Here is a 15,113-nt window from a genome sequence, read left to right as displayed (position 1 = left end):
ACACCTTGCTTCTATAGCATTCCCACAAATGTCAGCTCACTTAACACAAGTCTTATGAACTAGTGTTTCCCCTAGTCCACACAGTAAACTGAGGCTGAGATAGGGTCTGGTCTTGCACAGTCACTTGGCTGGTGGTAAGGAAATCAATGCTAGAAGCCAGGTGTTCTGGACTCCACCATGCTACATTGCTCCATTTTCCACAACAAGCATGTAAAGTTACCCATGGATAGTCTCACAGACACTGCGATCCTTTCCCCTTAATGGAAACACTTTCAAGGAGTTATAGAAGTGATTCTTGACTTTCAAGATAAGAATTATGGACCTCTGCTGACAAATGATTCTATGCAGTATCAGGAATTTCGGGAACATGCAGGATTCCAAGGACCCCAAGTTAAGATTCCTTCAACATTTGAATGAAATCTTGAGATACTGAGAACTTAAGGATAAAATTTGAAGCTCTTTACTCTTTCCCTTAATTATAATGTTTTCCAGGCCTATTTAGTTGTCTTTTCAGCCCATTATTCAGACCACTTAAACTGATTAAACAAATTAGTATATATATTTGCTAAGATTTAAGAAAAAGTGAGTAGATGCTGTCATCAGGGAATCCAACATTCCCACAGGCATGTCTAGGATTAGCAGCAGACTAAGATATTTCAAGAAAAGTAGCAATTTGGAAGCATTTTTTCAAATATAAGAGCACGCCGCAGTCTAAGTGGCTGGTTCCATCTAACTGAAACAGCAACATCTCACATACAGAAGGGCTTTATTCCATAAGGAAAACCCAGTGCTGCCTCTAAATTCTTAGTTCTTTTCAACCTGGTATTTCCAACAGCTTTGTAAAGCCAGAATGAACAGTCATGGCTCACCAATTCACCTAAATGTCTCCCCCGCAACATGCCTAAACCCCATTATGCTTTTTGTAAGGGGGACAGAGTTTTGCCCGTGTGGCCCAGATTGGCCTCCAACTTGTCCTCTCGCCTCTGATTCCTGAGTGCTGAGATCATCTGTGTGTGTTCTTCCTAAGTCTTCTCGATGAGAAGTCCATGAGAGAAGGGACAATGTCTGTACTATTCATTCACATTCCTAACAGCCCAAAATGTCTCTGGCAGTAATACACATCCAACAAATATTTAATGACTGAATATGTAAATGGTCTTTATCGGGTCAACTTCTCTGGGAGCCTGTTCATTTCCTTTCCCATAAGCAGTCAGTGGTCTCTGATTACTAAGGCAATCCCCTAGAATACTCCAAATAGGTAATCTCAGGATATAGAACAGTGGTTCTCATCCTTCCTAATGCTACGACCCTTTAATACAGTTCCCCAACCATAAAATTATTTTCATTGCTACTTCATAACTGTAATTTTGCTACTGTTATGAATCACAATATAAAGAGCTGTCTTTTCTAATGGTGTTAGGCAACCCCTGTGATGGTTCATTTGGCCCACAAAGGGATCATGACCCACAGGCTGAGAACCACTGATACAGTTATTTGGCCATGCTTATAAAAAGGTCTGTTCTCAAGCCATAAAGGTGGCTCAGAAGATAAAGGTTCTAGCTATGCAATCCTAAGGACTCCAGTTAAACACCCAGTACCGACATAAAAAGCCAGATGTGGTGGCCTGCATCTGTAATCCCCGTACGCTACAGCAAGATGGGAGGTGAAACAGAACTGCCCAGACACTCAAGGGCCAGCTTGGAATACACACTGCAGCCGCAGAAACAAGAGAAACTCTCCTTCAACAAAGTAGAAGGCAAAAGCTGACTTCTAAAAGTTGTCCTCTGATTTCCACACAAGTGCTGTGGCATGTAAGAGCATGTACATGTGTGTCTCTATCCCCAGCATGTACATGTGTGTCTCTATCCCCCCCCCCACATTAAATACAAATTTTAAAAAGTTTCCTTCTCTGTTCTATGGCATACTCCTGCAGCCTAAATTGGGGGTACAAAACATACCTAGGCAATAATCCCAGCTTCCTTCTTTAAGCCTTCCAGTACACACAGCTGAAAACATACCTTTGCTGACTCCTGTCCTTTCCGCTTCCTGTTCTGGTCCCAGGCAGAGGTCCCAGAAATGCTCCACACTTACAGTCCACAGCCTCTGCCAAGACACTGCTTGCTGCACCAATGAACTTCTCTCTTGCTTATATTTATCTGAACAGTTTTAAATCAGAAAATGTGTTATATATGGAAAATATGCAAGTAACCATTCAAATTAAATCATAAACCAGGCAGAGTGGTGCATAACTGTAATTCCGGGGTTTAAGAGTTGGATGCTGTTGTGTAACCGTTTCCTCCAAGATGGAAACATTCTATCTGGCAGGGAAGCTCCTTAAACAGGAAGGTAAACAACTCAAAAATAGCTTCAGGATGTCCCTGAAACTGACCAGATTCACTAGGCTCCTGCCTGCCAGAAATAGCAGTAAAAGCTGCAGAAAGACTCTCAGTAAGCCAAGCAGCAGGGCAGACTCATACCAGGCCAGTTGCCTAGAAAAAGCAGAACAAGCTGAACTGCCTAGAAGAGATTTAGTCCAACTGAGGCTGTGCAGCATGCTCCAGGTTCTGAGGTCTGTGAGTTGCCACCCATGCTGGGATGGGCTTGGGTGATGTAGCTGTCTTTAAGTTATTTATGCTCCTGTAAATAACTCTCTCTCTCTCTCTCTCTCTCTCTCTCTCTCTCTCTCTCTCTCTCTCTCTCTCTCTCTCTCTCTCTCTCTCTCTCTCTCTCTCATATTCCTGTAGGTAGCCCCAGTAAAACTCATTGGCTCACCAAGTTGGACTTTGGTAATATCCATACTTTGGTCTGTCATGGGCTCCCTGTCTAGGGTGAGTTGATGTGTGTGTTGTGTCTCCCAAGGAAAAGTTTTGTCCCACCACAAATGCAGAAGATGATAAGGAGCACAAGATCATCTTCAGGTATGTAGTAAATTCAAGGCCAATCTGGACTACATGAGATCCTACCTCACAAAAACCCAAAGCAAACAAATCACTATCAATGGTGGTGGTGGTGGTGGTGGTGGTGGTGGTGGTGGTGGTGGTGGTGGTGGTGGTGGTGGTGGTGGTGCAGGCACTTGTATACCCATCATCCAATTGTATAAATCTTTCTTTGCATCTTCAAATGTGTTTTGTGCAGTTCACCAATATATATCTCTCTTTTCCACTCTATCGTGATATATTGTGTCCCCCAAAACATTGTGCACCCTAATAAAGCTTATCTGAGGATCAGAGGGAAAAGCCAGACACCATAATAAACATAGAAGTCAGGCAATGGTAGTACATCCCTTTTATCCTAGCATTTGGGAGGCAGAGATCCACCTAGATCTCTGAGTTTAAGGCCACACTGGGGAACAGAGCCAGGCATGGTAATACACATCTTTAATCCCAGCACTAACCATAGAAGTCTGTACAGACAGACAGGAAGTAATATAGCTGGGCAGAGAGAGGAAGTGAGATGCAGAGCAGAAAGGCATATAGGTGTGGGTAAACAGGAAGTAGCTTTCTTTGGAGACTGAGGGTTGGTAAGGTAAGGCTGGCGTGGCTTTTCCTATTCCTCTGATCTTTCAGGTTTTAACCCCAATATCTGGTTCCAGGTTTTTTCTTATTAATAAGACCATTTAGCAATTTGTCTACATACTCCTGGCATTTCTCTGTTCTTCCAACACTCACACATGTAGACTTAAGAGACATATCATGTGCCTTTTTTAGTTTTAAACTGTATATAAACATAATCATAGAATATATCCAAAGGTTTGTCTTTTCTCACTATACTTGGAATTTTAGCCCATTTTGGTGTCTATGGCAATAGTTTCTTTCTTTTCACATGTATAATGTGACTAATCTACAATGTTCCTTCATTTTAATTTTTGTAGAAGATTCCATTACATGGCTAACCCATAGTCTATTTAACATGTTACTGTTGTTGTATATTTGAGCTATTTTCAGCTTATTGTTATTAAAAGCAGTACTATCACAGACATTCTTGTCATTGTATCCTGGTGTATATGAGACTTTCTCTGGTGGAAGGTAGCTTTCAAATTTTTTTTAGCCCAATTAATGCTAGGAAATATTTTTACAAGAAGGACTAATAGAATATTGGGAGCCATGTTACTAGTACATAACAGACAAAAATCAAGAAAATGCTGTGTGACCTCACATGTTAGCAATGCACTGTGATCATTTATATCTCTATTCTAATTGTTTATTTGGGTTTTTTGATGTAGGGTCTCATATAACCCAGGCTGGCTTTGAACTCTTGATCCCCCTGTCTCCACCATCCCAGTACTGGGATCATGTATGTACCACCATGCCTGGTTTGTTTTATTTAACTCTGTCCCTTCTTATTCTAACTCATTTTTTAAAGTGATGGTTTAATCAGTCAACCCGACTATGATGAAAATAATTTAAAACGGCTTTGGTTTGCGCATGGTGGAACTCAGAAAGCCGAGGGAGGAGGATCAAACATTCCAGCCTGACTATGCAGTGAGACTTTTTCAGGAAAATAAGCAAACAAAAAACTGAGTATGTGGCTCATACTTATCGTTCCTGTATTTGAGAGGCTGAGGCAGAAGGCTAGCTATGAATTCAATACCAACCTTGTCTACTTAGTGAGTTCTAGGCCACCCTGGACTATAGAATGAGAATCTTTCTAAAAACATTTTCAGATAAAATGGTAGATTAGTCAAGCCCCAAGTTAGTAAAAGAAAATGATCAGGTTACTTCCGAATAATCTTTATTCCTGTGAGAGAAAATAGCTAAACTTGAATTCCCTAAGCCAGGTGCGATCTCTGGGGAACCAAGCAAGTGCTACTGCAAACCTGTGCCCGGCTCCCCTCATAGAGCTCTATGTAAGGCTAATGGGCACCAATGGAGGAGTGTTCCTCCACTACACACACTAGTACTGCAGGAACAGATAACTGGATGACCAAGGGCTGGACAGACTTTTGATGGTGAGAACCATGGCCAGTTCAGGCTGTGACGGCTAGAACTGAAAAGCTTGAAGCAGAGATTCAACTCCAGTGTGGGAAACTCTGAGTGAGGTCTTTGAGGATTGACAGACAAAGATGTGCACCCTCCTTTCTCTCCAGTACCAGTGAGAACAGGGAGAAAGGGCTACTGGAAAATTAAATTGAGATGTTATGAATGAACAATCTCAAGCTAAATAAAAGCTCAGTAGAAAGCCATCCCAACAGAACAAACAGTTGGGAGTCAGACTACTGGAAATGGAAACAAGATGGATCATTTCAAACATTGAAACACTGACAAAGATAACAAGAAGGTATGAACACAACATATGAGATGTGTGGGACGTCATTAAAGAACACAGTTATGAATCATTGGGATAGATTAAGAAGAACTGTAGATAAAAACATAAATGGTATTCAATAAAATCATAGCCAAAATTTTCCTAAATCTAGGGAAAGAGGTGAGCATACAGTTGAGGAGGTATTTAGAATGCCAAATGCATGAATTGGAAAAGAACCTCCACATGCCATATTATAGTTGAAACCTAAAACATTGAGAACAAACCAAAAAAAATGAAAGCTGCAAGAGAGAAGTAAAAAGCCACATATAACTGCATACAAATAAAAATCATATCACATTTCTCAAATGCAGATGACATATTCCAAACTCTGAAAGGAATAACCATCAGTCTAGGTTACAATACCCAACAAAACTATCCGTCATAATTAAAGGAGAAAGGAAAACATTCTATGATAAACAACAAAGGAATTCATAGACAATAAGCCAGCACTGCAGAAGATACTTTAAGGGCCTGTCACACTGAAGAGAGAGATAAACACACTTAAGAGGTGTGGTGGTGTGAATAGGAATGCCCACCACAGGCTCCTATATTTGAGGGCTTGGTGATTGGGGAATGGTACTACTTGATGGGGATTAGGAAGTGAGGCTTTGTTGGAGTGGGTGTGTCCTGTTGGAAGAAGTGTGTCACTGGGGGTGGGATTTGGGGTTTCAAATGCTCAAACGAGGCGGCCCAGGTTCTCCCTCTTTCTGCTGCCTGCAGATCTAAATGTAGAACTCTCATCTCCTCCAACATCATGTCTGCCTACATGGCACAATACTTCCTGTCATGACAATAATGGCCTGAACCTCTGAAACTGTAAGCTAGCCACAATTAAATGCCTTCCTTTATAGGAATTGCCGTCAATGGTCATAGTGTCTCTTCACAGCAGTAGAACACTGACTAAAACAAGAGGCTATAGGGTAACCATACTAGAATAGACAAGCAAGTGAAGAATGAGAAACCACCAAATTACAAAATGACAGTAATTAATACATACAGAAATAGATAAATATAATACATCATATAGACTCAAGGACAGAAGACATATATATGACCATCTCAATAGATTAAAAAAAAAAAAAAGATTTTGGGAGTCGCGCCTGGTCGGTGTAGTTCGCTGCTGGCGCTGCGTCGCTCTCGGGTGGCGTGTTCTGCGTTTCCTGTCGGCTCCCGTGCACCGGTGCAGCTCCGGCCTCGGGCCCGTCCGCCGCACCATGGCTTCCACTTTGGAGGAGTTGCAGAAAGACCTAGAAGAGGTCAAAGTGTTGCTGGAAAAGACCACTAGGAAAAGAGTGCGTGATACTCTTACAAGTGAAAAATCCAAGATTGAGACGGAAATAAAGAACAAGATGCAGCAGAAATCGCAGAAGAAACCAGAACTTGACAATGAAAAGCCAGCTGCTGTGGTTGCTCCTCTTACAACAGGATACACTGTGAAAATCAGTAATTATGGATGGGATCAGTCAGATAAGTTTGTGAAAATCTACATTACCTTAACTGGAGTTCATCAGGTTCCCACTGAGAATGTGCAGGTACACTTCACAGAGAGGTCATTTGATCTTTTGGTAAAAAATCTCAATGGCAAGAATTACTCCATGATTGTGAACAATCTTTTGAAACCCATCTCTGTGGAAAGCAGTTCAAAAAAAGTCAAGACTGATACAGTAATCATCTTATGTAGAAAGAAAGCAGAAAACACACGATGGGACTACTTAACTCAGGTGGAAAAAGAATGCAAAGAGAAAGAAAAGCCTTCCTACGACGCTGAAACAGATCCCAGTGAGGGGTTAATGAACGTTCTAAAGAAAATCTATGAAGATGGAGACGATGACATGAAGCGAACCATTAATAAAGCGTGGGTGGAATCTAGAGAGAAGCAAGCCAGAGAAGACACGGAATTTTGAGACTTTTAAGTCCCTTGGGAACTGTGATATGGAACACTCATGTTCCTAGTAAGGGAATGTTGTTGAACTGCACATAAAATTTGACAGATAACTATTTACACAGCCTTATAAGTAAAGACAGCAAATTCTCTATTTCTTACTGGAGGATTTGATTTAAGTAAATATGCTTATTAAACATTTCCTTCATTAGCATCATAGTCATTTTGTTAAGAAAAGGTTTTACATTTACTGAAATGTAAAAAAGAAATCTTAACATGATGAAAATGTTACTTTTGTTCTGGCTGAAAGGTAAAAAACAAAATATTTGCCTATAACTGACATCATCTCCCATAATGTAAAATTAAAACCAAAATTTTTGCATAAGATTCAAATTTGTACACAAACTTGCAAGTTACGATATACCTGTTACCCATTATTACCAGCTTAAACAATGAGTGTGCCATGCGCTACCATGTATACTAATTGATTTAAGTATACTTATGAATATAAAATTTAAACAAAATACAAATGACAAAAACAGACAAACATCTTACGTTGTAAGTACTGCCGTGGAGCAGCTGGCTTATAAAAATATAACCATGATGCAACAGTTTATCTATTCCTTTGTTCAATAAAGTTCAAGTTTTACGTAAAAAAAAAAAAAAAAAAAAAAAAAAAAAGATTTTGACAAAATTTGATATCCCTTTATGACAAAAGCTCTGAAGAAGTAGAAATAGGTACCCCATAGAATAAAGCTATATATGACAAACCTATAACCAGCATTATACTAAATGGGGGAAAGTTTGTTTTCACAAAAATCAGGAACAAAGCTAAGTTTTTACTATCCTCACTGTTATTCAATATAGTCTCAAAATCTTAGTTAGAGCAGGTAGACTAGGGAAAAAAATAAAAGGATATCACTAAAAAAGGAAGAAGTCAATTTTTTTCTAGACAGCATAGCCTTACAGAAAAGGACCCTAATAACTCCACCAGAAAATTCTTAAAGCTCATAAACACTTTCAGCAAAGTAGCAGGATACAAGTTCTTTCTACTTGAAAGAAGTAATAGCAAAAAACATTATGGTATTGGCATGAAACAGACACATTGACCAGTGGAATAAAACAGAGGACCCAGAATTATACCTACACAGCTACAGCCACATGAATTCTTTAATCCCAGCACTCGGGAGGCAGAGCCAGGCGGATCTCTGTGAGTTCGAGGCCAGCCTGGGCTACCAAGTGAGTTCCAGGAAAGGCGCAAAGCTACACAGAGAAACCCTGTCTCGAAAAACCAAAAAAAAAAAAAAAAAGAATTCTTAAATTTTTATTATTTCATTCTATGGTATGAGTGTTTTGCCTGCATATATGTCTGTGTAGCACATGTGTGTCTAGTACTTGTGGATACCAGAAGAGGACATGAGATGCCCTAGAACTGGATTCACAGGTGGTTGGGAACCATCATGTTAGTGCTGGGAGTATAACTTAAGTCCTCTGGAAAATGAGCCAGTGCTCTTAGCCATTGAGCCTCTCTCCAGCCCCCAGCCATCTGATTTTAGATAAAGTTTCTAAAAATACAAATTTGGAGTTTTGTTCAGATATATAGATATAAAGAAAAATGAAATTATGTAAAGATATAGAGAAAAATGGAATTATGTCACTTGCTGAAATATGGATAGAATTAGAGGCTACTTTATTAAATGAAATAAGTCAGGGACAAAAAGACAAATATTGTATGTTTTCTCTCCTTTGTAGAACCATGTTGTATATAGACATATAAAACCATATTCATGTGAAAACAGAAGGGATACCCCAGGAAGGGGAGAGAAGAAACTAGCAGAGAGGCACAGTGGGAGGAAGGGGGAAATGTCGGGTCTTGGGGGTTTGGAGTGGGGGGTCTGGGAGGGGTGAATGTCATTGGAGTACATGATATACTTGAAACAAACTGTTTTCATGAAACTCATTACATGGCACAATATGTTGTGAAATATTCCTTTACACTGTGTGAAGATGTGTCACTGTAATTGGTTTAACAAAGAGCTGAATGGCCAATAGCTAGTCAGGAATAGGTTAGGCAAGACTTCTGGGGACACAGAGATCTTGGGGAAGAAGAAAAGAGGAGTCACCAGCTGGACACAGAGGAAGCAAGACATGTAGGAGGAGAGGTAAAAGCCATGAGCCACATGGCAGCATGTAGATTAAAATAAATGGGTTGATTTAAGTTATGAGGGAGTGAGTGGGACAAGCCTAAGCTAAGGCCAAGCTTTTGTGATTAATAACTCTCCATGTTGTTGTTTTTTTGTGAGCTGGCGGCCCAAAGGAAAGTCCTATTACAATAATAAATATATATCTCTAAAACTAAAATACCAATAACATGAGCTGATTTGTGTTTTCGTGACTTCCCAAATCACTCGCTCTCTGTGAGATACCCTTCCCCTTTTGCTCATATACGTAACTCTTGTCTTTTAAGTTCCAGTTCACGTATTATCTCACCTATCCAGTTTGCCTTGGTGTCTAACCATCCCTCCTCAGCCACAACCATGTGCTCAGTAAATGAAAATACATGTTGAGAAGATGAATAAATGAAACATAACCGTTTAAATAATTTTCCAGAAAGCATATTTTATTTTAAAACTGACAGGTTAAAAATGGTATTTAAACAACTTCTGACAGACAAAAAAAATTTCTAGTCCAGTGAACAGGCTAATAGTAGCAGGGATGACTGGATGCCATGAACTATGTAAATAGTTTTTCAAGGTGCTTGGAATATCGTAAACCTCCTGCTAATGTTAGTTCTTACAGCAGTTGATCTTATTAGTGGATAGTTGTGTCGTGAAGCTCCAGAGACAGCCAATGAAGGTCACAGAACTCCTCTGGTGGTGGGAAGAACAAATCCTGAGACAACTCAAGGCATGGCAGTGACAGAAAATTCACTTCACAAATGTGACTAACAGGGAGTTTCCTTCCTGAGATTGAGTTCACCACATAGCTTCTTCCCTGCATCACAGATGCTGCCTGGGCCTGGAAGATAGCTGTTTACTGGGCTGAAGAAATGAATCTCCCAATGCTTTGTGATCTTCTAATTGAAGATCCAAAAGTCTGAGTCTACTTTAAAAACTCAAACTAGTTTCAGCTTTGGTGTTTTCTTGCACTTTACATAAGTACGTGTATAAGCAGGTGATGAGAACATGAAGAAGTCCACATGAGAATCTGAACAACAGACACATTGTCTAGAGTTTCTTTGGTATGAGAGAGTAAAGGAATGATGGATAGCGGCTTTACACATACTGCATCTGGGCACCGTGATTATCTTAACAATTGATCCTGGGTTCTTTGTTAATTGCCCAAGAATCTTTTTTAGAGGGTGATAAATCTTTTTGGCTTCCACATACTGTTTCCAAACATTCCTTGACTTTTTAAATTTTTTTTATCAGAATCATGTGTTTCTAAAACCTTATTTTTACACAGTCCTCTCCTCCCTCTCCCTCCCTCCCTCCTTCCCTTCTCTCTCTCTCTCTCTCTCTCTCTCTCTCTCTCTCTCTCTCTCGTATGTGTTATTAAAACCATAGGAAAGGCCAAAATAAAAGACAGGAAAAGAGAACACAGGTCTTGGAGAATGGTTATATTTTAAATATAAACTTATGCAGCAACCATTCATGGGCCCAAAAGACAGATAGCAAAATCTGCCAAAGAAAAGCGGCCCCCAAACAGAATTCAGGATTCTTTCCTGGCTCAATTCATGTAAGTGACAAGACCTGATCACACACGAGTGTGTAAACACACATGTAGATAGTCTGTTACTCACCGTATTTTATTGAAATGTGCTCATTTGGCCTGCCCCATTGATGAAAAGCAGTGATGGCTGTCTAAGGGCATCACTGCCAGAGTGGAAATAAGATTTACTAAAAGGCACTTTATTTCCCGCTGATTTCATCTTGGTAGATAGACTGAGATAGCCCAGGCAGCCAGTGTTTTCTATACCTTTATCCTTCTTCAAGGGCTATCCTTGTTAGTAAATGTGTTATGAGAAAGAAAATTATGAACGATTGACCATGACTCTGACATAGTACATGCACTTCCCTTCTCTGGCTGTTGAGAACAGCTACCATTATCAAATGCCTTTGAACATCAGGTGCTATGCTAAGTATGTGGAAACTCAGTTCTGCTATTAACTAGCAAGTTAGCTTCTCCGCGCTAATGTTTTCCTGTTGGCAAAAAAATAAATAAATAAATAAAAATAAAAAAAATACTGACATTAGGAAGTACCTGTGTAATAGGGTGATCATAAAAAGTCAGCACCAAGTGCTTTAAGAAACAGAGGTACATAGTAGATAGTAAGTGTCCAGTGTTCAGACAGCTAGGGAGCCTGCATGGGACCAAACTAGGCCCTCTGTATGTGTGTGACAGTTGTGTAGCTTGGTTTGTTTGTAGGACTCCTAGCAGTGAAATCAGGACCTGTCCCTGGCACTTGAGCTGGCTTTTGGGAACCTATTCCCCATGCTGGGTTGCCGCACCCAGCCTTGATTCAGGGAGCAGGGGAGCTCGGTTTTGCCTCAACTTGATGTGCCATGCTTTGTTGATGCCCATGGGAGGCCTGCCCCTTTCTGGAGAGATGAAGGAGGAGAGGATGGTGGGTGTAGGGAGAGGCAGGGGGGAGAGAACAGGGTGTAGGGAGAGGATTGAGGGGAAACTATGATTGGGATGTAAAATAAATGAAAATTTTTAATTAACATTAAAATAGTAACAGTGTTACTATTACTTACAGCCATGTAAGTCAATCCCCCTTTGATGTAGAACTAGTTATTCTGCTTTAAAGATGAGAGGATATTTAGCTTCAAACTCCCAAGAAACATGCTATTACTCAGAAATTAGAACCTGACCCATTTTCCTTTGCTTTTAAAGCTCTTTACCTTTACACTGTCTCATCAGTCTGATATATTTTCATTCTTACCTTGAATATAATGACCTGCGTTTCTGTGCCTCTATTTTCTCATCTGTAATATTGGCACAATACAGTGCCTATAGGACTCCTGGATCTATTAATGTCACATAATAAATATCATTCTGAGTTCTGTCCTGTTGGCATCCCTTTCTGAACTTAGCACTGCCTTCAGACTGTCTACACAAGGAAAACAAATGTTTGGCTGCACAGTAAAAGTATGACCAGTTTTAACCTCATCTTTCACACAGTGACAGATTCATTATATTGAAGGTCCTTTTAATCTGTTTAACATTTTATTTCTAAATCTCTCTTTGAACCTCTCTTGGAAAACTCTTACCATCTTTATGTAAGAACAACAGACTCAAACCACCTGAAATAACAGAAGTGGGGATTTTTAAAGGGAGATCTGTTTGTTCTGGAATACCATGAAAGCAGTCAGCTAATTCAGCAGATTAATAGCTTCAAAGCGGTTCAATTGGACCAACTCAAAGCCAAAACAGTCCTCATGGTCAGCACGCTAATGTTAACTAATGACTGGCCTGACCAGTACATCATGAAGCTGTGTGAAATACAAGAGTAAAGTGGGGCCCGAGATCATATGTGGCTGTTTTGTGTTTGATTGGTATAACAGTTGTGTTAGTACTTGATGATCTGTAGTCCAGCCCAGGTTGTTAGTCCCAGCCAACTTTTTCATCCCCCCTCCTCAGTTGAGATCTTCAAATGCTTTTCTGAAATTCAGAGGACTAAACAGGGATCCTGTAAAAATAGTCTTGTCAGAACTAGCAGAACTCTTTACTTCTGCAGGGAATTAAACACCCAGACACTACTCAGAGGGCCCACTTATCATACATAGCATCATCAGTGTTTGATTGAAAACATTAGCAGAGGTGACCAGTGACCCAGATAATCCAAAAATAGTTTATTCAATTCTGAGATGTGTCTTGGTATTTGCATTTGATCCTGGATATATCTGGAGTTCTTGGAATTGGGAACTGGAACAAAATAATGAGCTCACACTGCTTAACTCAAAGAACCAGGAAACACATTTTTGATTCCCTCTCTACCTTGAACTTGACCTCACCTCTACCTGCTTTCAAGTCCATGCAGAGTTGAGTTGTTCTATTCCAGACCAGCAACTTAAGTAGGCTGTGTTTTTTGTTTTGTTTATTTGATTTTGTTAGTCTTCAACCTTTGTAGCACACAAGGGAGAAAAATTTGCAATCAAATTTTTCAAATAGTGGAAAGGCTTTTTCTAGTTGCCTGCTAATAAGGCTGTATTGTGTATAAAGCAAGAATCAGACAGATAAAGGGTGATCTTTGCTGGGCTTCTGTCCTTGCTTCCCCCTTTGTGCAGACTGGTTAGTAAGGGTTACACTATGAGGGTTGCACAAGATGGTGAGGCAAGGCACTCAGCCTATGACTTGCTACACATTTAATTTCATATAAAGGGTTACTCCATTGTCTTAACTTGAGGTCAAAAGAAGCACTGCTATGTCAAGTCACAAGGTCAGTTATCAGTACATAGATGAGAGTTAAATAGGATCCCATAAAAAAATGCTCTAAGTGTCTTTTCTGAAGAAAACACCAACGATCCATGACCCAATGACAAGCTATAAAAGGTTACTTTGTTGATGCTGTTGTTGCTGTTGACAAAATCTCATGTACCCCTGGACTCTCTATGTAGCAGGGGCTGTCCTTGGACCTCTGTGATCCTTCTGCCTCTACCTGCAGAATTCTGGGATTATAATTATCTGTCACTATGCTTGGTTTATGGGGGTAATGTGGGTCAAACACAGGGCTTGACGCTTGGTGCATTGTTGGCAGCTGTTCTGCCAACTCACCTACATCCTTATCTCTAAAGCACTGTTTTTAAAACTTCGGTTGCATTTTTGGTGTGCATGTTTCTATGTGTGTATGTCCACATGTACACAGACATGAATGCCTGAATAAGTCAGAGGGTAAGTTGTGGGAGTTGATTCTCCTACTGTGTGGGTCCCAAGAATCAAACTCAGGTTGTCAGGCTTGGTGGTAAATGCCTTTACTCTCTAAGCTATCTCACTGATCCCCAAAGGATTATTTTCAGGAAGCACAAAGTGTCAAATGGTCAAGAAATAAAAAAACCGTTATACATTTAACAGCCAGAAAACTCAATTTTCCTAGCAAAAAGCCCTTGGTCAATTGCCATATTCCTTTATATTATCTAGAATATAACAACCATCAGCTACTTGCCATCAGCAAACACCCTATGATGGTACTTTTGTTTAACGGTTATTTCATCATTCTGTTACATTATTTATTAAGAGCTTTCATGTTTAACTTCTAGGACCCAATGTCTACAGCACCTGAATTCAATGCCTTGAAAAAGCCTGTCTGACCCAAAGCAAGCACAAAACTTCTTCATAGCAATGAATGATGCAAGGAACTTTTAACATTCATAAATACCAACAATAACTGTAAGGGTTTAATTTAGTAAGTGCTTTCAACTACAGCTTTAGCTTGAGGGTAATAGCACTTTGTTATCTAATATCTAATATCTATGTTCTTTGGAGTGGCCTATATGTTGATTCTATGCAATGGGTTCTCTTTAATGATTTTATTTTGTTTCACCCCAGTAATTCTCAGGTTATTGAGTATTTGTTATAAGACTTAAAAAATGCATGTGTGTGTGTGTGTGTGTGTGTGTGTGTGTGTGTGTGTGTGTGTGTGTGTATGTGAGTATATGCTATGTGCAGGTGCTTCTGGAGGCTATGGGATGCCTTGAAGCAGGAGTTATGAGTGGTAGTGAGTATCCTAACACATGGGCACTGAGGACTAAACTCTGGTCCTCTCGAAGAACAGGAAACACTCTTAACTTTGGCTATCTCTCTGGCCTCAGTTTCTAGGGTTTTAATTCTTTGTTATCAAAACTACATATTAGTAACATTTATTTGAATACTAAAGGCAAACACTTAACTTTCCAGAGATCAATTTAAATTATTATTCATTAAC

The 15,113-nt window shown here is 39.8% G+C and overlaps 2 protein-coding genes across 3 annotated transcripts in view; one reads left to right on the top strand and one right to left on the bottom strand.

The window, feature by feature from the left end:
* Ccdc34 (coiled-coil domain containing 34) overlaps window positions 1-15,113 on the bottom strand; it is a 128,182-nt gene that overhangs the window by 65,903 nt on the left and 47,166 nt on the right. For both annotated transcript variants that reach the window (XM_052726129.1, XM_052726128.1), the window contains exon 6: window positions 2,019-2,156. In XM_052726129.1, coding sequence (XP_052582089.1) covers window positions 2,019-2,156 — 138 coding nt within the window. The remainder of the gene's footprint in view (window positions 1-2,018; window positions 2,157-15,113) is intronic.
* Window positions 6,390-7,802, top strand: LOC128102400 (calcyclin-binding protein). The gene has a single exon (XM_052726131.1). The coding sequence runs from the start codon at window positions 6,519-6,521 to the stop codon at window positions 7,206-7,208; it is 690 nt and encodes a 229-aa protein (XP_052582091.1). The 5' UTR covers window positions 6,390-6,518; the 3' UTR covers window positions 7,209-7,802.

The sequence above is a fragment of the Peromyscus californicus genome, unplaced genomic scaffold (assembly GCF_007827085.1).
Source record: "Peromyscus californicus insignis strain IS unplaced genomic scaffold, ASM782708v3 Scaffold_7__1_contigs__length_154581171, whole genome shotgun sequence".
Taxonomy (NCBI): Eukaryota; Metazoa; Chordata; class Mammalia; order Rodentia; family Cricetidae; genus Peromyscus; species Peromyscus californicus.
Note: the sequence above shows the minus strand (reverse complement) of the source record. Positions and strands in the feature narration are given on the sequence as shown.